The sequence below is a fragment of the Alosa alosa genome, chromosome 23 (genome assembly GCF_017589495.1).
Source record: "Alosa alosa isolate M-15738 ecotype Scorff River chromosome 23, AALO_Geno_1.1, whole genome shotgun sequence".
Classification (NCBI taxonomy): domain Eukaryota; kingdom Metazoa; phylum Chordata; class Actinopteri; order Clupeiformes; family Clupeidae; genus Alosa; species Alosa alosa.
The window spans coordinates 2,874,852-2,900,520 of NC_063211.1; the positions used below are offsets into that span (position 1 = coordinate 2,874,852).

At 43.4% G+C, this 25,669-nt stretch overlaps 2 protein-coding genes across 4 annotated transcripts in view; one reads left to right on the forward strand and one right to left on the reverse strand.

Moving 5' to 3' along the window:
* The first annotated feature begins 1,287 nt into the window (after positions 1-1,287).
* On the forward strand, positions 1,288-22,486 carry sts (steroid sulfatase (microsomal), isozyme S). Of its 3 annotated transcripts, XR_007192510.1 has the most exons (11): positions 1,288-1,558; positions 1,903-2,056; positions 2,197-2,318; positions 2,849-2,971; positions 3,115-3,529; positions 4,088-4,224; positions 5,055-5,192; positions 5,424-5,583; positions 5,798-5,919; positions 6,174-7,315; positions 22,465-22,486. XR_007192510.1 is itself a non-coding variant. In XM_048235155.1 (10 exons), the coding sequence occupies exons 2-10, from the start codon at positions 1,905-1,907 to the stop codon at positions 6,551-6,553; spliced, it is 1,749 nt and encodes a 582-aa protein (XP_048091112.1). In that variant the 5' UTR covers positions 1,288-1,558; positions 1,898-1,904; the 3' UTR covers positions 6,554-7,749. The 3 variants fall into 3 exon arrangements, 2 of the variants coding, with proteins under 2 accessions (XP_048091112.1, XP_048091111.1); XM_048235155.1 differs by lacking the exon at positions 22,465-22,486 and having other exon boundaries at positions 1,898-2,056; positions 6,174-7,749; XM_048235154.1 differs by lacking the exon at positions 22,465-22,486 and having other exon boundaries at positions 6,174-7,749.
* The window catches only part of pnpla4 (patatin-like phospholipase domain containing 4), a 6,166-nt gene continuing 302 nt past the window's right edge, over positions 19,806-25,669 (reverse strand). The window contains 6 exon segments of the mRNA XM_048235156.1: positions 19,806-20,407; positions 21,755-21,907; positions 22,323-22,388; positions 24,048-24,171; positions 24,475-24,569; positions 25,030-25,266. Coding sequence (XP_048091113.1) covers positions 20,267-20,407; positions 21,755-21,907; positions 22,323-22,388; positions 24,048-24,171; positions 24,475-24,569; positions 25,030-25,206 — 756 coding nt within the window. The 5' untranslated portion in view covers positions 25,207-25,266 and the 3' untranslated portion in view covers positions 19,806-20,266.

Here is a 25,669-nt window from a genome sequence, read left to right on the forward strand (position 1 = left end):
TCAGTCATGTTTTTGTGGGACAGGTCTACAGAAAGCGACAGAGAGGTTCCCCTAGGAACCTTTAAATTCAGTGGAGTTCCTCAAGGAACTGCCTCCTATACTGAGAAATGTCCTTGGTTCCTCCAAGAACCTCTAAGAGCATTGAGGAACAATTGAGTTCTTACAGGAACCACTAGGTTCTTGGAGTAGCATAAAGGTTCCTCGAAGAACTACTCAATTTTTACAGTGTTGGAAATGAGATACCACTAGCCAACCATAAGGGAGAGCTGGATGATTGAAACACTTGAATTAACGTAATTTACAGAGATCGTACCACAATGAAAGCTAATATTTTGTCACTAGCAACCTGTCTTCTGTCAAATAGGCTATAATTGCATTTTCAGCTCGGAATAAAACCGTTCAGGAATTATTTGCAATTATAACAGCTGAACGTGCCTATGTTCGTTCGCAGCCTACCTTGGTCCGGGTGAATGAAACAGGGATGGGGGACAAAATAAACATGCAGTTTGCTATGTAAACATCCCACAACTCCTTTGATATTTTACAATAATATCCAAATGGTCGTTACTTGACATCAGAAGCAATCGCTACCTGCCTATGCGAGGAGTCGGCAGCAGTAGGCCTATGCAGCATTCATATCAGACGAGCGGTAAAAAAGTTCAGCGAATTTAGCTGCTGTTGGACTTTACATTTCTGACATGGTATGCTGCCAATTCGCGGGTTAGACATGGAAATATGTAAAATGCGAGACATTCGCGCAAATAATGATGTGCTGTTAACATTCACAAAACAGCGATTTTTTTAAAACTTCCTCGTGAAGAACAGGACCTTCAATATATGGTCACAAGATTGAATGCAACATAAAACAATTACCATTTTAATTTTATAATCCTTATTAATGCTTATTAAACATTTCATGTCAATGAATCTCTCGGTGTGCTTATTTTTCCGGTGTGAGCGGTGTATGTTGGATATTTCTCTTACCCCTCGGTTTCAAGTAAGCTCCCGATCTTACTTGGTTTTAAGGGGTCTCTACCCCTTGCCCTTATCCCTACCCCTCGATCGAAATGAGAATTGAGATAGCCCTTCGTCTCATGTGCACGCGCAAAACTAAGGGGAAGGGGTAAACTAGAGAATTGAGACTGGCCCTAAGTATTGGTTAACAGACTGTATTACACATTTTATCCACATGGTGATACTGTTGTTCTGCAGAACTTTGACGAAAGCGCCTTGTCTTGTCCGGTGCAAGGTGGAAGATTTGAGGAGTCATCGAGTGGAATGGATTTCAAAAGTAATTTTCCTCAGATTTTGCTTGACGTAGTAGGCCTATTTGAATTTGAGACGTGCTGTTTTATGGTGCATGTCTGTCACATTGGACAGGTGTTAAAGTCATGTGACAAACTTCCTTCCTGGTTAGCTGGCATAAAGGCAATAGTCTGTCGTCAGCCGCTGCTCTGCTCTGCTCATGACGCAAAGCACAGTTCGACAGTTAAACCACTTCATGGGGATCAATACTGACCTCTTCCTTATCAGCTGATGAGGACTTTGGCATTTCGAGGTGAGTTGTTGAATCGTTTCGAAACCAGTGTTTGTAGCAGCCTACCTGTAGTAGTAGGCCTATTAATGTTTGCAAGTCTAAGTTCGTGCATTAAGCTGCTACACTACTACCCTAGCCCATCGCTAACAAGGGATAAAATGACATGTCGTGTATACTTGACATCACTTAAACTTCATAGGCTACTCGTGCTAGTAGACTGATCAGCCGGCCGGTGCTGTGCAGATCAGCCTTCGCCTCATTTAGCCTATCTGACAGACAGCTATAGGCAACGAAGTGATAGATCCAACAGAAAGCAGCAGGGAGCGGTTTATAACACATTGATATGCCCCTTTGTTGTAGTGCAGCGATGACGCCCGTGTGGATCCTGGCGTGTGCGGTCTTGGTGCTCCGTGGATCCGCCTGCGCTGCGCGGGACGTCCGGAGACCCAACTTTGTGCTGTTGATGGTGGATGACATGGGAATCGGAGACCTCGGGTGCTACGGAAATAAAACATTAAAGTAGGCATTGGTGATGATTTCTCATATGCACTATCTATGGCATGGCAAATAATTTCACTGAATGTTAGTAACAAATTAGAAATTCCCTTAATATCAACATATAACATTGGGAACCTTGTGTGTGTGTGTGTGTGTTGCAGGACCCCAAACATCGACCGTCTGGCTGAAGAGGGGGTCCGTCTAACGCAGCACATCGCCTCAGCACCCCTCTGCACCCCAAGCAGGGCAGGGTTCCTCACCGGCCGCTACCCTATACGCTCTGGTAACACACACATTAACATACACATACACAAGCGCGCACGCACACACACACACACACACACACACACACACACACACACACATTTTACTTCTGGGGAACAGCCCAGCAGATGAATTGAGTACTGTACATCAGTGGTTCTGAAACTGTGGTGCGGGTACCACTGGTGGTACACAGACTTTCTCTAGTGGTACTCTGGGAGTCTCCAAGGTGTTTTTTCATAAAGACTAGACTAATAGACTAGTTAAACTAGTTTTTGTCTTTTTTTTAAAAAAAAAATGAAACAATGCAAAACAGTATGTGCTATGTAAAATATGTAGTAAAATTGGCCTACACTACTGTATTTTAATGCCAGTCATAGTGGTGGTACTTGGAATGCCAATTGTTTTCTGAGGTGGTACTCACTGTGAAACATTTGAGAACCACTGGAGTAGATAAGAAGAAACGTAAATGCAAATACATGTGCGTGCGTGTGTGTGTGTGTGTGTGTGTGTGTGTGTGTGTGTGTGTGTGTGTGCGTGTCTCTGGTGCAGGTATGGTGAGCCAGTCCAAAGTGGGCGTGTACATCATCTCAGCGGCGTCTGGAGGTTTACCCAATCAGGAGCTGACCTTCGCCAGACTTGCCAAAGACCAAGGCTACTCAACCGCCCTCATAGGTGCCTACCTTTGACCCCTACTGAACTACTCTCATAGGTGCTCACCTTTTAACCTTTGACCTTATTCAGTAGATGTCCATCTTTAGTAGTACTGGACAGTGTGTGTGTGTGTGTGTGTTTTAATGCTGTTCTGCCCTGGGCAGGTAAGTGGCACCTGGGTCTGAACTGCGATCGCCACGACGACCTGTGCCACCACCCCAGTGCCCACGGCTTCGAGCACTTCTACGGCATCAGCATGACCAACCTGCGCGACTGCCAGCCGGGACACGGCTCCGTGTTCCAGCACGTGCACACACACGTCCCCTACGGCTCGCTGGCGCTGGGCGCCCTGGCGCTGGCCTTCCTGCACGCGCGAGGCGTGGTGTGTGTGCCCCGACGTCTGGCCCTCGGCATGCTGGGGCTGGTGGTGATGGCGGCAGCACTGTTCGGCGTGTTCCGCTGGACATTCCGCGATCTGAACTGCTTCCTGATGCGCGGCGCCGAGGTGGTGGAACAGCCGTTCGTCTCGGAGAACCTGACCAGAAGGATGACCGCAGAGGCCCTGCAGTTCCTGGAGAGGTGAGTGGAAGAAGCTTCTAGAACTGTTGGGAACTGCTAGAGAGAAGATGAATAGGGCTCTCACCTATATGTGTGTGTGTGTGTGTGTTTGTGTGTGTGTGTGTGTGTGTTTTGTCTGGTATCTGTGTATGCTGTTTGGGAATCATTCTCTGTGTGTGTGTGCGTGTGTGTGTGTGCGTGTGTGTGTGTGTGCGTGTGTGTGTGTGTGTGTGTGTGTGTGTGTGTGTGTGTGTGTGTGTGTGTGTGTGTGTGTGTGTGAGTGCGGTGTGTGTGCATGTGTGTGTGCGGTGTGTGTGTTTGTGTGCATGTGTGTGTGTGTGTTTGTGTGTGTGTGTGTGCATGTGTGTGTGCATGTGTATGTTTGTGTGTGTGTGCGTGCGTGTGTGCGTGTGTGTGTGTGTGTGTGTGCATGTATGTGTGTGTGCATGTATGTGTGTGTGTGCATGTGTGTGTGTGCATGTATGTGTGTGTGCATGTATGTGTGTGTGCATGTGTGTGTGTGTGCTCTGTGTGCATGTGTGTGCATGTGTGTGTGTGCATGTGTGTGTGTGTGTGTAGGAACTCAGAGAGGCCGTTCCTCCTCTTCCTGTCCTTCCTGCAGGTGCACACGGCACTCTTCGCCTCCTCTCAGTTCCAGGGGCGGAGTTCTCACGGTCTCTATGGCGACGCCGTCATGGAGGTTGACTGGAGTGTAGGTAAGGCAACACCTGGTTACTCACTTTCTGTACCACACACACACACACACACAGACACACACACACACACACACACACACCTGATCACCATGGTCTATACCACCAGGGCTCTACACTAACATTTTTTTCCAGGAGCACTTGTGCGCCCAAGTTAAAAAATTTAGGAGCACAGACAAAAATTTGGGCGCACAGTCAGTTCTGTACTTAACTTACACATAATCTAACATTATACTGCAGCTAACACTTAAACATGCCAGTGCACCAATTGCGAATATTAAGAATTCCTACATTTTGTTAATGTAAAATAGTATAATACATTGCCATATTTGCATTTAGCCTGTATATCAAGTATCCTGCCAAATGTAGGCTAATTTATTTATTTGTGAATCCATCTGTAGCTAATCCAAATATGCCCATGGTGACCTATCTGACTGCACACTGCCTAATACTACTACTAAAACAGTTCATTTTCTCTTCCACAAAACCCAACATAGGCTAATCAAGGATATAATTTTTTTTTATACTTTTTATGCACACACACACACACACATACCTGATCACCATGGTCTATACCGCGCATGTCCACACACACACACACACACACACACACACACACCTGATCATTACGGTCTACACTGCACACACACACACTTAGTTACTCTATATGTGTTTGTGTTGCATGCGTTGGTGTTGTATACATTCTGTTGGAGGCTGTAGCTTGTGTATCAGACACTGCTGCGTGTGTCTGTGTGTGTGTGTGTGTGTGTGTCTATGTGTGTATACTAGGCTAATTCCTGTGTGTGTGCGTGTGTGTGTGTGTGTGTGTGTAGGTGAGGTATTGCGGGCACTGGACCGGCTGCGGCTGGCGGAGCAGACGCTGGTGTATCTGACCTCAGATCAGGGACCACACCTGGAGGAGATCTCAGTGCGTGGAGAAGTGCATCACGGCTACAGCGGCATCTACAGAGGTGTGTGTGTGTGTGTGTGCCTGAGTATATGTTTGTGTGGGCGTGTGTGTGTTTCACAGTTCAAGCTGATGATTTCTGTGATGATTCAAATTAAGTCTGTTGTTATGATGTGTTGGTGATCGTGCTTTTAAGAGAGTTTGTTTATGTGAAAGCTGATGGGGAATTCTGTGGTCAGTTGCCTAATCGTGTGTGTGTGTGTGTGTGTGTGTGTCCTGTCCCCTCCTTGTGCAGCTGGGAAGTCCACTAACTGGGAGGGGGGCATCCGTGTGCCGGGGCTCCTGCGCTGGCCGGGGGGCTTTCCTGGGGGCAGGGACATCTCTGACCCCACCAGCAACATGGACCTCTTCCCCACCGTGGTCAAGCTCGCAGGAGCCTCCATACCTCAGGACAGGTGAGTTTGATTACCTCAGGACAGGTGAGCTACATTACCATATTCCATCTTACCAACCATATTCTTCTTACTTTTGCTACTTAGCACAGTACCCAGTACAACAGTTGCTTTGAGCATCCCCCACACATGCTTTGAAGTAATTGTTGTTGCAGTTGTATATGTAAGAGTGTGTGTGTGTGTGTGTGTGTGTGTGTGTGTGTGTGTGTGTGTGTAGGGAGATAGATGGTCGTGATCTGTTGCCTCTATTGCGAGGAGAATCGGAGCGATCGGAACATGAGTTCCTGTTCCACTACTGCAACGCCTACCTCAATGCTGTGCGCTGGAGCCCGAGAAACAGTGAGCACACACACACACACACACATACACCAATGACTGTATAGAGTCAATAGTCATTGTTTTTTACTGTTAGCCAGGATTGCAGCAAGGAGTGTGTGTGTTCCTGCTGTTGGCCTGAAATATATAGTGTGTGTGTTTATGTTGTTAGTCAGGAATGTGTGGTGTGTAATTCTGCAGTTATTCAGGAGTGTGTGTTCCTGCTGTAACTAAGCGGTGTTCCGTGTGTGTTTGTGGTTCTTGTCCTGTTCTGTCAGGTTCTGCGGTGTGGAAGGTGTTCTTCTTCTCGCCCATCTTCCACCCTGAGAACAGTTCCGCCTGTTTCCACACCCACGCCTGTTTCTGCACGCCTGGCTACGTCACCTACCACGCCCCCCCGCTGCTCTTTGACCTCTCCAGGGACCCGTCCGAGAGCCGGCCGCTCACGCCGGACACCGAGCCGGCCTTCCGCGCCGTGCTGGAGGCGGTCGCCGCGGCGACGGAGCGGCACAGCCGCGGGGTGGTACCCGTGCCGGACCAGCTGTCGCCGGGCAACATGCTGTGGAAGCCCTGGCTGCAGCCCTGCTGCTCCAGCTGGACTCGGCTCTGCCGCTGCGCTCGTGACCACCAGCAGGGGGAGCTCACGCTCTCTCACTGAGCCTCGCCGAGCGCCGTTCACAAAGAGGTGGAGAAGTCCAGCTCCAGGAAGTAAAACACAGGAGATCTCACCAATTAGCTGATCTACCTGGCTGGAGAGTTGTGTAGAATGGACCAATTTAACAGTGTCCAGGTGTCCGGCCTCATTGATGTTAATGATGCCTTAATTGGCAGGGTAAAACGTCTTCCTGTTTCTGTCTTTCCTGTGGACATTTCTTTTGCTGTCTATGGGACATTGCTCGTCCACAGGAAGTTGATTTACACAGCTTGTGAAAATGGGCTAATCAGCTGGTTTAAGTGAATGGTTGGCACAGACATGTAGTATGAGGACTACAAACCGGGTTTCTGTAGCGGGACTTCTCCACCTTTTGATGATGTTAGCATGTTAGCTTCCACTATAATCAGTGGAACTGGCAACAACAGGTGTGGGTATGGTTCATACATTTGATGGTGGTACACACACAGTATCTCCTTAAACTGTTTTAGAACTCCGGAAGCAGAGCGCTTGAGTTCCACGGCTGGCTGATGGACTCGGATGGGAGGTGTGTGTGTGTGTGTGTGTGAGTGTAAGAGGCGAGTGTAAAACAGGTGTAAATAACAGCCTGCTAAAGGGAATACAGGGGCTGCGTGGGAACCAAGCCGCAGCAGCTAGTGACCTTGTTTACATGTTTACATCCTCGCCACTTTACCACTCACACTCGTCTCCATGGTAGTGTGTTCTCTCAGTGGAAAGAGTTTATAGACAAACAGCAAGTGTGTGTGTGTGTGTGTGCTTACCTCTGAGACAGTATTGCATTAAAGCCTCCAGATTCACACCATAACACTAATGAGTCAGTATTGCATCATTAGTGTTATGGTGTGAATCTGGAGGCTTTAAAGCAAGTTAAATCATCATGATTGAAAATGTGAAATGTAAGTTTAGTTATGACTGGATTGTAAATAAAACATCAAATCAAACACACACAAATGTGATTAGAGGTTTAGTAGTTTATTTTAAATGTAGTTTAATTGTAAATGTAGCTTTCACTGGGCATTTAATCCCAGGGTGTGTGTGCGCGCACGATGAACCTTAGTTGTTTATTTCTGTGTCCCTCTGTTGATTCCTGTTATATATGGCTTCCTAGTGGAACAGAGAAGTGTGTGTGTGTATACTGTTCTGTCTGGCTAGCATTATGAAATGTGTTTGTGTGTGTGTGTGGGCCATTTTGTCTGGCTTGCACTGGAGAGATGGAGTGTGTGCGTGCTTATGTTAGTGTGTGTGTGTGTGTGTGTGTGTGTGTGTGTGCCATTCTGTCTGGCTTGCAGAGATGGAGTGTGTTTGTGTGTGTGTTTGGGCATGTGTGTGCCATTCTGCCTGGCTAGTGCTGGGGAGATGGAGTGTGTTCTGTTTGTTTTCTGGACACATGGAGCGAGAGACACACACACACACACACACACACACACACACACACACACACACACACACACACGTGTGTTGCAGAGATAACCTCTAACCAGCACATTACAGTTCACCCTTCACACTCCCCTCTTCTCTTTCTCCATCTTGTCTTCCTCATTCCCACCATCTCACACACACACACCCTCACTCACTCCTTGTGCCCCCCAGCACCACACACACACCCTCACTTACTCACTCATTTTCCCCTCTCTACTCGCTCTGCATCTACCCCCCTCTCCCCACACACACACACACACAGCTTTATTGGCATTACTCAATGAAGCAGTGTTGCCAAAGCAAACATATAACAAAACAACACAGATACAACATCTGTTTAAAAAATACAAATCAAATAATAATAATAATAATAATAATAACAAAATGATCATAATTAAAAAGAGAAAATAATAAATTAAATGTATAATGATACAGTATTACTATATACTGTATATTTATCAATGTGCTATCATGGGTATTGGTTATTGATATAAAGCAAAGCATGTCACAATATGGGTCACTCACTTCCTCGATTTATGACATGTTAACAGGTAGTGTGCAGCGAGTTTTACACAACTTGTATGCTCTCCCAACAAGTATGGGAGCTTCATTTTCTAATAGTTCAAACTGAGGTATAATTTAGCTGAATTGAAGGAAATATTGGTTCCTGACTGTGTTGAATTTACTGCATTCAGTGAGGAAGTGTTTTTCATCTTCTACTACTCCCTCACTGCACTGCAAACACAACCTTTCTTCCCTAGGAAGCCAGGTTTGCCTGTGTCTTCCCATTTCTAAGGCCAGAGAGTGTTCACTTAATCTATAGGATGTTAGTAATTTTCTTTGTTTGTACTCTGTATTTTCTTTTAGATAAGATGCAAATTCATAATTGGTTTTGATTTTTTGGAAACATTTCAATTTGTTGGATTGTTCAATATTGTTTAGCCAATATTTGTAATATTCTTCTTTTGTTAATTTTTCGATATGTTTTAACTTTGCCTGAGACATGTCAGGTGTATTCAAATTCAAATTGTGTTTTGATATAAGATAGTCAAAAGAATCTCTCTCTGGGTGGGTTCTCCTCTGTAGAAGGGCACTGTGATTATATTCCTCTGGTTTTGAGGACAGTACATGGTGATAGAATTTGCATGCTCTTTTTTGAATATCAACTAATAGTGGATATCTTCCAAGTTCTGCTCTGCATGCAATATTTGTTGCATTCCTGTGTACCCCCAAGATGTTCTTACAGAATTCCAGGTGTAGTGTTTCTGCTGGGCTTTTGTCCCATAGCTCATAATTATCTTGATGTGTATCTCTCTCTCTCTCCTGATCTCTGTTTGTGTGTGTCTCTCTCTCTCTCTCTCTCTCTCCTGATCTCTGTTTGTGTGTGTGTAAGTGTGTGTGTCTCTCTCCCCTCTCTCTCCTGATCTCTGTTTGTGTGTGTCTCTCTCTCTCTCTTTCTCTCTCTCTCTCTCTCTCTCTCTCTCTCTCTCTCTCTCTCTCTCTCTCTCTCTCTCTCTCTCTCTCTCTCTCTCTCTCAAATTCAATTCAATGTGCTTTATTGGCATGACTCAGAAAATAGTGTTGCCAAAGCAGTAACATGACAATACAAACATATACAATATTTGTTTTAAGGGGGGTCAAAGAAAGGAAACTTATCTAAACTAAAAGAAAGAAAACGTAAAAAACTAAATTTAAAGGAAACTTATACAATAGTCTATATAAAACTATTTAACAAAAACTATATACTGTATGCACTTTTTCTATGTGAAGTTTTCTCTTAAAATGTGGCAGGACTGTAAATATTGGTAGGCTAAGTGGGCACATTTATCTATTTCTCCCAGGAGGAATTGTAGTTTTTGTTCATTGGTGGCAGTCATAAAGCGGGACGAAAGTGATTTCAATTTGTGGGTAGAATATAGCTCTTAAGTGTTGATAATTGGGACATTCTGTGAGGAAGTGGCATTCGTCCTCTACTACTCCAGTATTACAGAATTTACATATTCGATCTTCACGAGCTATCCAGGTTTGGCGGTGTCTACCCTTTTTCTATTGCAAGGAATGATCACTCAGTCGATACTTTGACAGGAGTTTTCTATGGCGATGGTTTTAATTTCATTTAAATATGGTGCCAATTTGTAATCAATTGAATAGTTCTGTAGCAGTGTAGCTTATTTACTTGTTCGATTTTGCATTTCCATGTGTTAATGTAGTTTTGTTTTGCTGTGTTCTCTACTTCTTTTGCTACTGAAGCAATACTTGAGCTGCAGTTTTTCAGGTCGTGTTTTTGTATTATGAAGTTTAAGGGGTCACTCTCTGGGTGTTCACTCCTCAGCTGGGCAGCAGTGTGGTGATATTGCTCTGAATTGCTAGTCTGAAGATGATGCCAGAATTTGGTTGCTCTTTTTTTGTATGTCTACAAGGGGGGAAATCTTCCAAGCTCAGCTCTGCAGCCTAGATTAGGTGCACATCTGTTTAAACCTAGAATATTTTTACAGAATTCCAAATGTAATAATTAGGTTTGGCTTTTTTGTCCCATGTTTTTGAAATTGTCTTTATATTTTATGCCCCAAATTTGGCTCCGGTATAGTAATATTGGCTTTACTAAGGAATCAAAGATCTTTTTCCATAATTTGATGGAAGGATTATATTGAAATAGAGATTTTCTTAACATGTAGTATGTTTTCGTGCTTTTGGATAGGTCTTTGATTGCGTTATCAAATTGCCCTGATGAAGAAATGGTCAGTCCTAAGTAGTTGTATTTTTCTTACTTGTTCTAGTTGTTTTCCGCCAATGGTAAAATTATATTTATTTATGTTGAATGTTTTCTCTGAAGAGTCATTATTTTTGTTTTTCCATATTGATTGGAAGGGCCCAAGTTATGCTATATTAGTTCAAAGAGAAAGGCTCTCTTGTAGTCCCTGTGCCGTTGGCGATAGCAGGAGAAGATCATCTAAATAAAGCAGGCATTTGATTTCTTTTCCCAAAAGATTGAGACCAGGCGAGGGATGAATTTTGAATTTTATTAGCTAATTCATTGATATAAATGTTAAATAATGTAGGACTCAGGTAACAGCCCTGCCTCACTCCTTTTGTTTGAGGAAAGTAATCAGTTTGTTTGTTATTTATTTTTACACAACATTTGATGTTTTCATACATGTCTTTAATGATGTTATATGTTTTACCACCAATTTCACAATCAAGTAGTTTCAGCAAAGAGACCTTCATGCCAAACGGAGTCGAAGGCTTTGCTGAAATCCACAAAGCATCCATATATTTTTCCGTTTTGACCTTTTGTAGCGTTTTCTTGTATCAGTGTCTGTAAAAGTATAAATATGATCTGTTGTTCTATTTTTTTTTGTATGAAACCAATTTGAGAGGGGCTTAATATATTGTTTTTTATTAAGTTTGAAATTAGGTTATTGATTATACTACAGAATAATTTACCTAAATTGCTGCCTTGTGATATGCCTCTATAATTGTTTGGGTTAAATTTGTCACCATTTTTGTATATGGGGGTGATCTGACTAATTTTCCATTGGTCAGGAAAGTGGCCTGAGGATAATATTAAATTAAATAGTTTCAGGATTACTTGTTTAATTTTGGGGGTGCTATGTTTCAACATTTCATTATAAATTCCATCAGTGCCGCATGATTTTCTATTTTTCAGTTTTTTTATTTTAGTGTTCAATTCAGATAATGTTATAGCTGAGTCTAATTCATTTAATTTATCCTTTTGTGTTTTTTCAAGTGTTTTTAAATGGTTTGTTAGTTTTTGTTGTGCCAGGTTTAGTTCATCTCTTTTGTATAAATTTTCAAAATGGTCAACCCATGTTTTTCCATTTGCTATTGGGATACAATTTTCTTTTTTGGGGTTGTTAATGTTTTTCCACAGGTCCCAAAAAGTGTTTTGATCTAACGCGTCATCAATTTCTACTAACTGGTTATGTATGTGATTGGCTTTTTTGCGTTTTAGAAGTGATTTGTATTTTTGTAGGGTGTTATGATATTTTATTTGAAGTTCCTGATTTGCTGGTTCTCTGTGTTTTTGGTTTGAATAAGATCGTAATTCTTTTCTTAGTAATAGGCAGTCTTTGTCAAACCTTTTCTTTTTTTTGTTTTTCTTGCTATTAACTATTCCTTGTCTTTTTAAAGATTTTTTGGCTATTGTGGAAAATATTGTTGTTAATGTTTTGGTGGCTACATTGATGTTATCTTCAGACTTTTTTAAATTTGGTGAACAGGAAGGAGTAGATCATGTTTTCGACCTCGATGCAATTTGACTGGGATGTGTATTGCTCTAGTCTGTCATCGCTCCATTTGTATTGAACTGGAAGTGGGTGTAGTGTACTCATAGGTTTTTGATGTTCTATACTGGAATTTTTCTTTAAGCTAATTATAATGTGGCAGTGATCTGACAGAGGCAACTGTGGCATTACTGTGAAATAATTTATTTGGTTGTGATCTAAATCTCTTATAGCATAATCCACCACACTGCTGCCCAGGGGTGAGCAATAAGTGAATTTACCCAGAGAGTCCCCCTTGTTCTGCCATTAACAATAAACAGACCAAGAGATTTGCAAAGTTGTAACACCTCCTTGCCATGTCTATTGATGATGTTATCAAAATTGTTCCTGTGACTACTTATATTGATGTTTTGTTCTAGTCAAGAAACATGTTTATATCCAGATATGTCAATGTAATCTAAATCGGTTCCTACTCTTGCATTAAGGTAAGCCCATAATTAGAATCTTCCCAAATGACTGGAGTTCAATGATGTCAGATTTTAACGTTTCAAATATGTTTTCACTGTAATATGGAGATTCAAGAGGAGGAATGTATATGGCACATAAATAAGTGTCCTGTGTTGAGTTTGTGAGTTCTTCTGATAGTTTCAACCATATGTGTGATGATCCTTTTCTTACTACATATATGTATTTATTAATGGCTTCTTTAAACCAAACAACAATTCCCCCTGAGTTCCTGCCGCATTTTATATTGGGATGTTTAATAGAAGGGACATTTATATCTCTGTAGGAAGGTAATGAATAATTTCCCTGTCCATTTTTACTCCACGTTTCCAGTGCTATGAATATATCTGAATTATTTACAGCATTTACAAAATCGCTATCTCTGATTTTCTCCCCGAAAGAAGAAGAGTGCATTCCTTGAACATTATAACAAATGATTTTAAGAAATGTCATTATAATGGTGTAGTTTGCCAGAAATAAGAATGTTTGTATACTCAAGTGCAATAATGATCCAATTGAGACACTGGTAAAAGTATTATTTTTACCAGATAAATGACTAAACCTACAGAGAGATAAATATCCTATAGGTAGGTAAATTATATCTACGAAGACAAACAGACTTGTGAACACTCAACACAGAGACACAGACAAATACATACATGTTTAAGTTCACTGACAGACGCAGACATATTCTAACATACATACACACCCACTTGCACACACATGCACAGAAACACAGACACACAGATACACACACACACACACACACAAACAGGTATGCAATGTTGATTATGAATGTTATGCATAAGACAGAAATATAGTATGCAATTAGATAGACTGACAAGTTTAAGTTTCTATACACATATTTACACACTCAGACACTCATACCCCCTCCCCATCCCTCCCCCCACACTCTCCAACCATGCATATTGATATTTCTGTTCAGATAGGTAATGATTATGTCTATAGGCAAACATAAGAATACTGTATGTCTGAGCGTAGTCTACACACTTAAACCCACATATATAATACTATCATTCCCCCCTCCCCATATATAATACTCTCATACCCCCCTCCCCATATATAATACTCTCATACCCCCCCTCCACATATATAATACTCTCATACCCCCCTCCACATATATAATAAAAAAAGAAAGAAAGGAAAAACAAAACAAAACTGCAGGTTATTAAAAAAAAAGAAAATGAAAAAGAGCAAAAGTAATTGTGCACACACACACAAAGTCCTATGTCTTTTCACATTTACAAAATTAATATTCATACAAAGTGTTTTTTTTTTTTTTCACTAATGCAAGAGACTATCATATATAAGTTGAAGCATTGTTGTTATCTGAGTGAGATCTCTACAAGTACCTTTGTTAGAGACGGCTGCTGCATAGGTAGGCCTATGCGTCTCAACTGGTTTTTGGCTGTCTTTGATGATGTTTGGCCTGCTGCTTTCAGAGCATGGTATTCTCACTCTATTTAATGCTGTGTCTTTGAGTTTTTTAGCAAATATTTTCATGCCCTCCTTATGTATGTGGACATTGTCATATAAATGTCTAATGGTAATGTCTGTATGGTGTGCAACCTTTACGTTGGGTATATCAGCACAGAAGGACACAACTTTGCCGTTGATTCTTTCAGTGACACTTACAGGAATATCCCGTCGTGGAAGTATAGATGAGATGATTACCTTTGCATCTGGATGTTTTTGTGTGGCAATTTGGATGGTGCTGATTAAGGCTTCTGCCACATCAGTTCTCCTGTCAGGTCATTAGTCCCTGTATGGATAATTATGTGAGATGGATTATTGAGTAAGCCTTTTTGTATTATGTCCTTAGCTGTGTGTGTCGTTGGACACCAAAACTTCTTGACTTGTCTTCTAGGGAAAAGTCGTCTGGGGTTCAGATGATTCCCATTAGAGTCACACAGGATGATGATGTCATCCTTTTCCTTGCTTTGAGACTTTGTCCCTTGTTGTCCCTGACTGATGTTTGCTGAAGAGGAGGGTAGTCTGCTTTGGCAGGTGCGTTGCTGGGGTTTGGGAGGTTGGTCATGAGGTGAAGCTGGAGCTACAGGCACATTGACAGAGACTGTGGCACTTTCAGACAAGATGGGATTTTTGACTGATGGCTCACTGTTCCTGCTTTCCAGGGTATGATCCCTTGGATTCTCTCTGTGCCGTGCCATCCTCAACAGCTCTTCCTTCAGAGACCTCACCTCCTGCCGCAACTCTTGGTTGGCCTCCTCCAGCTGCCTTACTGCCGAGCAAAGTTGTTGCACCATGTTCCTGTCAGGGTGGATGATTTGGTCTTGAAGTTGTTGTAAGCTGAGAGCGGTTTCCTCTTTGAACATGATGTAGTCCTGTTCAAGTTGAACTATCACATCTCTCATTTTTGTGGTGTCAGAGGAGGGTGTCTTGGGGCCTGTATTACTGGGAGGACATGTAATGGGGTTATGTACATGTTGGCTATTTGAGTTGGTCTCAGCTCCTGATGTAATAGTAATAGTCTCCACCACCTGGTCTTTTTTGATATTCAGAGCTTTTTCTTTGAGTTCTTTAAATTTGCTCTGAAATTGAACGAGACTTGCTTCAGTTCCTTGTACCATTACAGTCCCATTATGATAGAGGTTAACTGTCACCTTAAAGTCCTTTGCCCCCTCTAGTGTAATCTGCCTTCCTCTGCTGATGCCTCCTTTTCTCACACATTTCCAGACAGTGCAGAGGGTGGTATGCCATACTGTGGGGTGATTTGTGAAGAACAGGAGGTTACACAGGACCTTGTTGTCATCCAGTCCCATGTAATCGGAGATCAGTGCTTCTGGATGTTCTCTCATGATGTTTTCTTTCATTCTTTTCTTTTCTTTGGCTGTTTTACAGTGTTGGGATAAGATATTTCCAACTCATCTTCATTTTTTGAAAAATGCCTCAGCCTTAGCCATGTTTTCTTCTAATCCAGCATCCATTATGATGTCATTAAGTGGCGGTTTGGCTAACTCTTCCAACAATTAGCAACAATTAGCTTCTTGTAGGTTTGATTTCTTGATGATTTTTTGGCTTTTGAAAATTGACTCAGAGGTCTTACCTTGACAGTTTGTTGCCTCTGTTGTTTCTATTCAACTGTAGTTTCAGGAGCTCATTTTTCTTGCTGCCATTTGTCTCTCTCTCTCTCTCTCTCTCTCTCCTGATCTCTGTTTGTGTGTGTAAGTGTGTGTCTCTCTCTCTCTCTCGATCTGTGTGTGTGTCTCTCCCTCTCCTGATCTCTGTTTGTGTGTGTAAGTGTGTGTGTCTCTCTCCTCTCTCTCTCCTGATCTCTGTTTGAGTGTGTGTGTCTCTCTCTCTCCCTCTCCTGATCTCTGTTTGTGTGTGTAAGTGTGTGTGTCTCTCTCCTCTCTCTCTCCTGATCTCTGTTTGTGTGTGTGTGTCTCTCTCTCTCTCTCTCTCCTGATCTCTGTTTGTGTGTGTGTGTGTCTCTCTCTCTCTCCCTCTCCTGATCTCTGTTTGTGTGTGTGTGTGTGTGTGTGTGTGTGTAAGTGTGTGTCTCTCTCCTCTCTCTCTCCTGATCTCTGTTTGTGTGTGTGTGTGTGTGTCTCTCTCTCTCAATTCAATTCAATTGAGCTTTATTGGCATGACAAAAAAATACAATTTGTATTGCCAAAGCATACATGTACGTAGTAGTGTGTAAAGACATAAAACAAAACATCATGCATTAGTGTTAATTTCGTCAGACGAGACGAGAGGAAATATGTTCGTCAACAACCTTTTTTTTCATGACTAAGACGAGACGATGACGAGACAGCAGTAATGTCCTGAAACACCGACTAAGACTATCTTAAGATGCATTATTGTTGGCCGAAAAAGACGAGACTAAAATGTTTTGCATGAAATAAAACTAAGATAAAATCTCTCTTCATTTTCGTCTACAAAATGAGAAGACTAGAGAAGAGAAGAATATCTAGCTGTTACGTTTTCAAAATATTTCGAATGAGTTCATACATAACAGCTTTCCTGTAGGCTAGTCTACAGTATGCGTGCTCTTGCTGCAACCCTGTGGCTGCAACACTAAACTACATGGAACAAGAACACTGGAGATTTCTGCCAGAGTTAGCAAGCTAACTACCTAAGCTTTATGCCACAATGCTACATACCCAGAAGTTGAAGCTTCTCTCATACAAATTAACATCCCCAGAATGTCCATACGAAAATGTTCATCATGTAATGTCAACTATTTACCTAGTTAGACTGATGATGCAAAGTTTGCTAGCAAGTAAGCTAATATGGAAAGTTAAGCTAGCAAGTTAGCTATGGCTAAGATGAAGAGTCTGTTTGGGGAATGTGTTGGCTTTGAAGCATATCGCCATCTAGCGAGGCGGAGTAAAACATTGATATTTTGGCCTACTGACAGTGTTTCTCAAACTTTTTCAGTTTCAGGACCACTTAACTAACCCTAGCTAAAAAAAAAAAAGATTAGACCTACTTCAACAGTAGCCTATAATTAGTCTACACAGTAGGCCTACTCACTGAACCACCTTGCTTATTGTCTTTGCACTTTGCTTATTGTGTGGATTCATACTGTATGATTTAAACTGGCATATCTTACATAGACAGTGTTGCAGGACTGTTTTTACATACAAGTTGGTTCAATATTGCAAACAACTCATCTATATTATATATTACCACGTCTGCTCGCGGACCACTTGGGATAGCTTGCGGACCACCAGTGATCCCCGGACCACACTTTGAGAAACACTGGTCTACGAATGACAGTGGTCCAGTCAAATCTTTTACTGTCTATGGTCAAATACCAGCCGAGCTATACTGTAACTGTAGCTCGACTTACCTGCATGTAAACATACTGACTGACAAAAAATCAGAATGAGTAATTATAACAGATGAGTAGCCCTGTGGACACACAATATTGTTGGAAAATTGAGATGTGTGAAACACTATTTGACTCAAATGGTAATCAGAAATAATTTGTCATAAAAAAAAATACTAAAATGTGTTGACTAAAACTGACTAAGACTAAGATACCTTTAGTTTTCTTTTGACTAAAACTAGACTAAAATGATGAGACTTTTAGTCGACTAAAACTTGACTAACAAAAATGATATTTGAATGACTAAATATGACAAAGACTAAAAAGGACATTTTGTCACAAGACTAAGACTAAGACTAAATTAAAAATAGGTGACAAAATTAACACTATCATGCATCATACATTACTGCAACGGCAGTGTGTGTGTGTATTTGAGTTTTTGTGTGCTTCACTGATGAAGTGACTCCCTGTGTTTATGGCCAGCATCTCTATATCTTGCTGCGACTCTTGCACTTTTTTGTTCCTCGCCTAATAGTATTCTTAGACTTAGATCCTTAAAGTTGTGAAGGTCTGGATGCATTTCTCTGAATTTAGGAAAGAATTGATCTCATTATGTCTTTCCATTGGCAGCATTCAGCCAAGAAGTGAAGCTCTGTTTCTATGGCACCTTGGTTGCAATTGGTGCACAGCCTGTCTTCTCTGGGCAGCCAGGTTTGCCTGTGTCTGCCCTTCTCAATAGCCAGACTGTGATTGCTTAGCCTGTACCTGGTCAAGGTTTTTCTCTGTCTGGTATCAGTGACTGTGGTTAGGTAGTCTGCCACAGTGTACTCTCTGTTTAGGGCCAAATAACATTGAAGTTTATTTTGTCTTTTTGTTGCTCTCTCTCTCTCCCTCTCCTGATCTCTGTTTGTGTGTGTGTCTCTCTCTCTCTCTCTCTCTCTCCTGATCTCTGTTTGTGTGTGTGTGATCGGTCTGCTATCTCTGCACACTCAGAGGGAGTGTCTGGTGAAGTGTGCTTCTCTCTCTCTCTCTCTCTCTCCTGATCTCTGTTTGTGTGTGTGTGATCGGTCTGCTATCTCTGCACACTCAGAGGGAGTGTCTGGTGAAGTGTGCTTCTCTCTCTGAGTGAGCCGCTGCATAACAAACATGGCTCCCATTTGAAGAGCTTCATATTCTATCAAAAGTGCTCTAGCTGTTCTATTTCAGGGGACATCTAGCTTAATGTTCTATTTCAGGGGACAGCTAGCTTAATGTACTATGAAAGTGGTCTGTTAGCTTCATGTACTAGTACACTATACTGTGGTCTGCTTTCAAGGGGGAAGCAAGCTAGTGCCAGGCTCCCATTCATCCTATTGCTGAGAAGATCCTGCCTAAGGATAACTACCTGCTAATTTAGAGCAGTTATACCATCAAACTAATTACATTTAATTTTAATTTAATGCACCTTAATAAGACCTGGAGACCTAGCTACATGGCTCACCTATGATATAATATATGTATTGCTGTACCTGTGATCAATCAGTTAACACACACAGCAGGCACTTTTTGTTTGTGAGCATGTGGTGATAGGTTTATGTGTACAAACACACACACACAGAGTATGGGGTCATACACTTCCAGAGTTGCACAACCAAGCTGGTCTAATGGGCTTTCCAACACAGGGTGACCGAACCAATCACTTGAGAAGGCAAGTCTACAATGTTCCATTCTCTACACACACACACCCACAGACACACATACCCAAAGTCACACACACCCACAGACACGCATACATACACACGCACTGACATGATGACTTGCTTGTGGAAGATCTATGGGCTCGACCCTGCCACCACCCCTACAGGCAGCGACAGCCACTTGTCTGTGGAGACAGCTCTGCTGCACACACACACACACACACCAGCCTGCCTGAGCCGTGGAAGCTGAAGTCAATCAAAGAGGCGTTTGGGGAAAACTTTGCTTCTTTTCAAGCATCACTAGACCACAAATCCCCACGGCGATTCATCTTCTGAGCAGCCACCAGAGGAGAGCAAGCGCAAGCACACACACACACACACACTCTTGCTCTCAAATACACACACTCCACCGCCCCCAGGGAATTGCTCTAATGCTCTGCTTCATCCAGCAGGAAAACACTCTTAACAGCATGAGCAACTGTAGAGACAACACACTCCTACACACACACACATACACACTATGCCATACTGTAAGAGATACACAAACACATGCAGCGTCAGATTATGGTGTCAGTCCTCGATGGAACTTTATTAAAATGTATTCCTGCACACACACACACACACACACACACACATCTGTACTAAATAAGGGAATTAATAACAAACACCAAGATTACCCACTCACCCAAATTACACACACACACACAAGCATTCCCCACTTTTCTAAAATGTTAAAAGACTTTGAGCACTTCATAAAATCTTGGGTACTTGGATTATAGCAGCAATCCCAAATTACATAAATCTGTTCGCCTTGGTCATCTTATGTTTGGTTATAATATCATTGAGTAAAACATCCAGAACAGAACCCCTCTGACCCAGGCTGTTAAAAAACGCTCTTCAAGTGAAAGTCCTCTTCAGAAAGTCAAACGCATAGGGTAGTGGAAGTGGACAATATCCAGCATTCCCTCTTCAGGAAGTGGACAATATCCAGCATTCCCTCTTCAGGAAGTGGACAATATCCAGCGTTCCCTCTTCAGGAAGTGGAGGAGGTCCAGCGTTCTCTCTTCAGGAAGTGGACGGCGTCCTCGTATCCCTCCCGGCCGAGCGCTCGCATGCGACTCTCTGGCGGAGGGAAGAGTGCCTGGTTCAGCCGGACAATGTTCTGGCGGGAAAACTACGACACAAACAAACATAAAAACACAGACATGTAAACACATTAACACACAAACAAACACACGCAAGCATACAGTAGAAACAGACATGTAAACACATTAACACACAAACAAACACACACAAGCATTGAAACACAGACATGTAAACACATTAACACACAAACAAACACACATATGTTTGGTATACGAGTGTCTTGAGTGTGTGTGTGTGTGTGTTTGTCTTAATTTCATGCAAGTACTGTACTGTACTGTCTGTGTGTGTGTGTATAAGCAAGATGTGTGATTGAGAGAGCACATGTTTCTAAACGGTGTGTGTAAAACTCACAGGTCAAGAATTTGCCTGGTATGTGTGTGTCCAGTGTATGTGAGCATGCGTCTGTGTGTGTCTAAGTGTGTATGAGTGTGTATGAGACTCACGTGGACGCCACGCTGGCGGTGGGCGGGATGGGAGGATGTGTGTGTGTGTGTGTGTGAGTGTGAGTGTGTGTGTGTGTGTGTGTGTGAGTGTGTGTAAGACTCACGCGGACGCCAAAGTGGACAATATCCAGCGTTCCCTCTTCAGGAAGTGGACAATATCCAGCATTCCTCTTCAGGAAGTGGACAATATCCAGCGTTCCCTCTGAGTCAAAAGAATTCCTCTTGGTATGTGGACAATGTCCAACATTCCCTCTTCAGGAAGTGGACAATATGTGTGTTCCCTCTTCAGGAAGTGTACAATATCCAGCGTTCCCTCTCCAGGTAGTAGCAGGATGGGACTCCGTCCGGTGTGTGTGTGTGTGTGTGTGTGTGTGTGGTGTGTGTAAGACTCACGTGGGCGGCTCATGTTGGCGGTAGCATTCCTCTTCAGGAAGTGGACAATATCCAGCGTTCCCTCTTCAGGAAGTGGACAATATCCAGCATTCCTCTTCAGGAAGTGGACAATATCCAGCATTCCTCTTCAGGAAGTGGACAATATCCAGCATTCCTCTTCAGGAAGTGGACAATATCCAGCATTCCTGGCGTGGCATGATGGGACTCCGTCGGTGTGTGTGAGTGTGTGTGTGAGTGTGTAAAGAGACTCCGCGTGGGCGCTCATGTTGCGGCGTAGCATGATGGGACTCCGTCCGGTGTGTGTGTGTGTGTGTGTGTGAGTGTGTGTGTGTGTGTGTGCGAGACTCACGTGGACGCTCATGTTGGCGAGGCGTAGCATGATGGGACTCCGTGTGTGTGTGTGTGTGGTGTGTGTGTGTGTGTGAGTGTGAGTGTGTGTGTGTGTGAGACTCACGTGGACACTCATGTTGGCGAGGCGTAGCATGATGGGACTCCGTCCGGTGTGTGTGTGTGTGTGTGTGTGTGAGTGTGTGACTCACGTGGACGCTCATGTTGGCGAGGCGTAGCATGATGGGACTCCGTCCGGTGTGTGTGGGGCAGATGTCCAAGGGGCCGCTGAAGGGCGAGACGGTGATGGTCCTGCCGCCGGGCATGATGGGAAGGCTGTCGGTGAAACCTCCATCTATCCACGTCTGGAAGAGGACGACACACAACAATCCCCCACTGCTTCACTACCAAACAATCACAGAACAAATAACACAGAGACTGCCAGCCAATTAGAGAAGGACACAGACACTACCAGCCAATTAGAGAAGGACACAGACACTACCAGCCAATTAGAGAATGACACAGACACTACCAAACTCACAGAACAAAATGACACGGAGACTAAAAGCCAATCACTGGAATTGAAACAGACTACAAGCCAATTGAAGAAAATACCGGCCAATCATAGAATAGCACAGACATTGCCAGCCAATCACAGAGACTGAGACAGTGTCTACCAGCCAATCAGAGAGAATGACACAGACAGAACCGGCCAATCATTTGAACTCAATGAGAGTGGCAGCACTGCACTGTCTATCTCGGCTAATCAGGAGTGCTTACCTGTCCCTGGAACTCCACCGGTTTGAGCCCCGCGTAGAATGGCACAAAGCTGCTGGCTAAGAGGGCCTGCCAGAACACACACACACACACACACACTTGTAAAGATGTGAACATACAAAGGCAAATATAATTTTATAAGCAGGTGTGTGTGTGCGTGTGTGTGTACATGTGTACCTGTATGGATTCCTCTATGGAGCTGAAGTTAGACACTTAGACCAAAATCCCCGCAAAATTATGTACCAGATTCGCGGAACGCCTGTCCTTTTTCACATAGACCGAGGCGGAACGCCTGTCCTTTTCACATAGACCGGACCGAGGCGGAACGCCTGTCCTTTTCACATAGACCGAGGCGGAACGCCTGTCCGCCTGTCCTTTTCACATAGACCGAGGCGGAACGCCTGTCCGCCTGTCCTTTTCACATAGACCGAGGCGGAACGGCGGGACGAAGACTTTTTGCCGAGATAATTCGTTCCAGCACCAGTGTGAATGCAAATCTGACTGATCAAAAGCAGCAATAGCAGAGACAGCACATTATGACACACATCACAAAGTCTGCAGTCATTTAACGCCTGCTAGAGTTGACTGTAGCTCAGTATGCAATCGGTTGCCATAAGGCTATCCTAAAATCCAGCGATAAAACAAAGCATGAACTCATGAGCATCTGTCCTATGTTTGCAGATATATAGGCGATATTTGTAACATTTATTTTGTATTTAGCCTGTTATAAAATCATGTAGCCTACTGAACAATTGAAACACATTGTGAAACCTAAACCCCAAAGTTGGAGACATGCATGTAGACATTGCTGCAAATTTAAAACCGGATTACTCTGGAATGGCTGTACTGTACAGGGGACTGCTTTACACCTTTGTGTTTATAAGGTCTGCTGTTTATTAGGGATAGTCATGTGTTTTGAGGAAGTAGCCTATTCCACCGAGATGAATAGGTAGGGAGGCGGGCATAGAATGTAATATGATTAAACGGGCGAACCATTTTCCATAACAACTAGCGATTAACATAGTTTAAAAGCTGAGGAAAAAGCTCTATCGTGTGATACATGTGATGTCTGTGTGATGAGTAGGCTATTTTCCAGTAAGAATGGATGAATGGATGCACATCTCTTTTAAATAAAAAGACTGAAAATGAATGCATTAATATGCCAGGGCATCTCCACTGCATAAAAAACCCAGATCACAGTCTGTGTAGGCTGAATGGATAATTAGGATGCTGTGAATGCTCTGAATTAATATGCCAGCAATATGCCAGGCATTTCAAAAATTAAAGCAGAATATTGAAAAAACCCAGATCACAGTAGCCTGTGAATCTCCGATTTTCAAAAGGGGGGCCAACTTTGGGGCAACTCTTCTCTTCAATTTCCCTTCAAATTACTTTTATTGTCTGAAGACATTGATTGCAAGAATTTTAAATTCTAAGCAACAGCAAAGCAAAGCAACTTCACTTGCATTTGTAGGGCACTAAAAATGTGTGCAGCTAACCAAAGTGTAGTCGGTTCTCCCACCATGGTCCCAAAATCGGATCACCATGATCTCTGTCCCCCCTGAAGTGTGTGTGTGTGTTACCTATCAATCCTCCCTGGAGCGGAAGCTGGACACTATGTGGTTGTTACCTGATCAACTCTGTCTGGAGCCTGCCCTGGTGTGTGTGTGTGTATTACCTGTATCAACTCCTCTCTGGAGCTGAAGCTGGACACTATGTGGTTGTTACCTGTATCAACTCCTCTCTGGAGCTGAAGCTGGACACTATGTGGTTCATTTTTGGGTGTGTGATCTCGTTGATAGGTCTTCAGCCCTGGTGTGCATCCTGGGGGAGGATCTCATTGATGCCTTCCCTGGAGAGAGTGTGTGTGTGTGTGTGTGTGTGTGTGTGTGTGTGTGTGTGTGTGTGTGTGTGTGTGTGAGAGAGAGTGTGAGGGGACACACCAGAATTAAAAACTGTAACATATAAAAAACAATAGCCACAACAAAAAACACATGCACACAAACAATTAACAAAAAGGGTATGCAGCATGTGAGTGTGTGTGTGCATGTGTGTGTGTGCATGTGTGTGTGTGTGTGCATGTGTGTATGTGTGTGTGTGTATGCGTGTGTATATGTGTATGCGTGTGTGTGTGTGCTCGTATGTCCAAGCCCACCTGAGCTCCTGCATGAAGTCGTAACCCGGGGTTACGGCTCCCAGGGCCTGTCTCCTGACATTGTCAGCGAAGCGACACGTGAAGTCTTTACAACTCTGGGGAAACAAGAACACCTCTTATCTGTGGTGCGCTGCCACTGTGTGTGTGTGCTCTGTCTCTTTTGTGTGTTGTGTGTGTGTGTGTGTGTGTGTGTGTGTGTGCTCTGTGTGGCGTGTATGTCTGGATGTGTATGTTCTCTGTGTGGTTTGTGAAGTGTGTGTGTGAGAGAGTGTGTGTGTGTTTTCTCTGTGTGGTGTGTGTGTGTATGTGTGTATGAGTATTCATGTGTGTGTGTGTGTGTGTATCTGTATGTCTGTGTGGTGTGTCAGGTGTGTGTGTGTGTGTGTGAGTGAGAGATGATGTGTGTGTGTGTGTGTGTGTATTCTTTGTGTGGTGTGTGTGCGTGTGTGTGTGTGTGTCTGTATGTCTGTGTGGTGTATGAGATGTGTGTGTGTGTATGTGAGATGTGTGTGTGTCTGTGTGTGTTCTTTGTGTGGCGTGTGTGTGTGTCCTCACCTCCAGCTTGTGCGGCGCGGTGAGCAGCACAGTGGCCACCAGTGAGCCGGCCGAGGCCCCTCCGCACGCGTGCAGCCGCCCCAGTAGGCTCTGCCCATGCTGCTGCAGAGCCCCCACCACACCCAGCTGGTAGATGCCCAGGAACCCGCACGCCGCAAACGACAAGTTCACCGCCATCTCACACACACACACACGTCACCGGAACAGGAACATCACAGATGCAGCACGGTCAGGGCTCTGAAGAGAGAGGGGAGGAAGGAGAGAGGTGACTCAGGTGTGTGTGTGTAAAATATGCTTCAGACATACACATCACAGGCATATAACAGTCACGGCTCTGCCTCTTAAGATAGAGAAGGAGTGTGTGTTTAAATTTGCTTCAGAGTTTTAATTTCCGTGTTGCTAAACTTTACAGAAACACACAATATGATGCAGGAGAACCCATTCCCATACCAGGCCATGAGCACCTAGAAGTGAGAAGCTTTGATTTTGAAAGCTTTTATGCTGAGGCTGGACGTCAGCCACAACGTTTTAAGAGTAGCCTAGAACGAACGAACGAACGAATACATGCATTTGAGTAATTTTTCATTTACAGTGTCGTGTCATCTCTCTCTCTCTCTCTCTCTCTCTCTCTCTCTCTCTC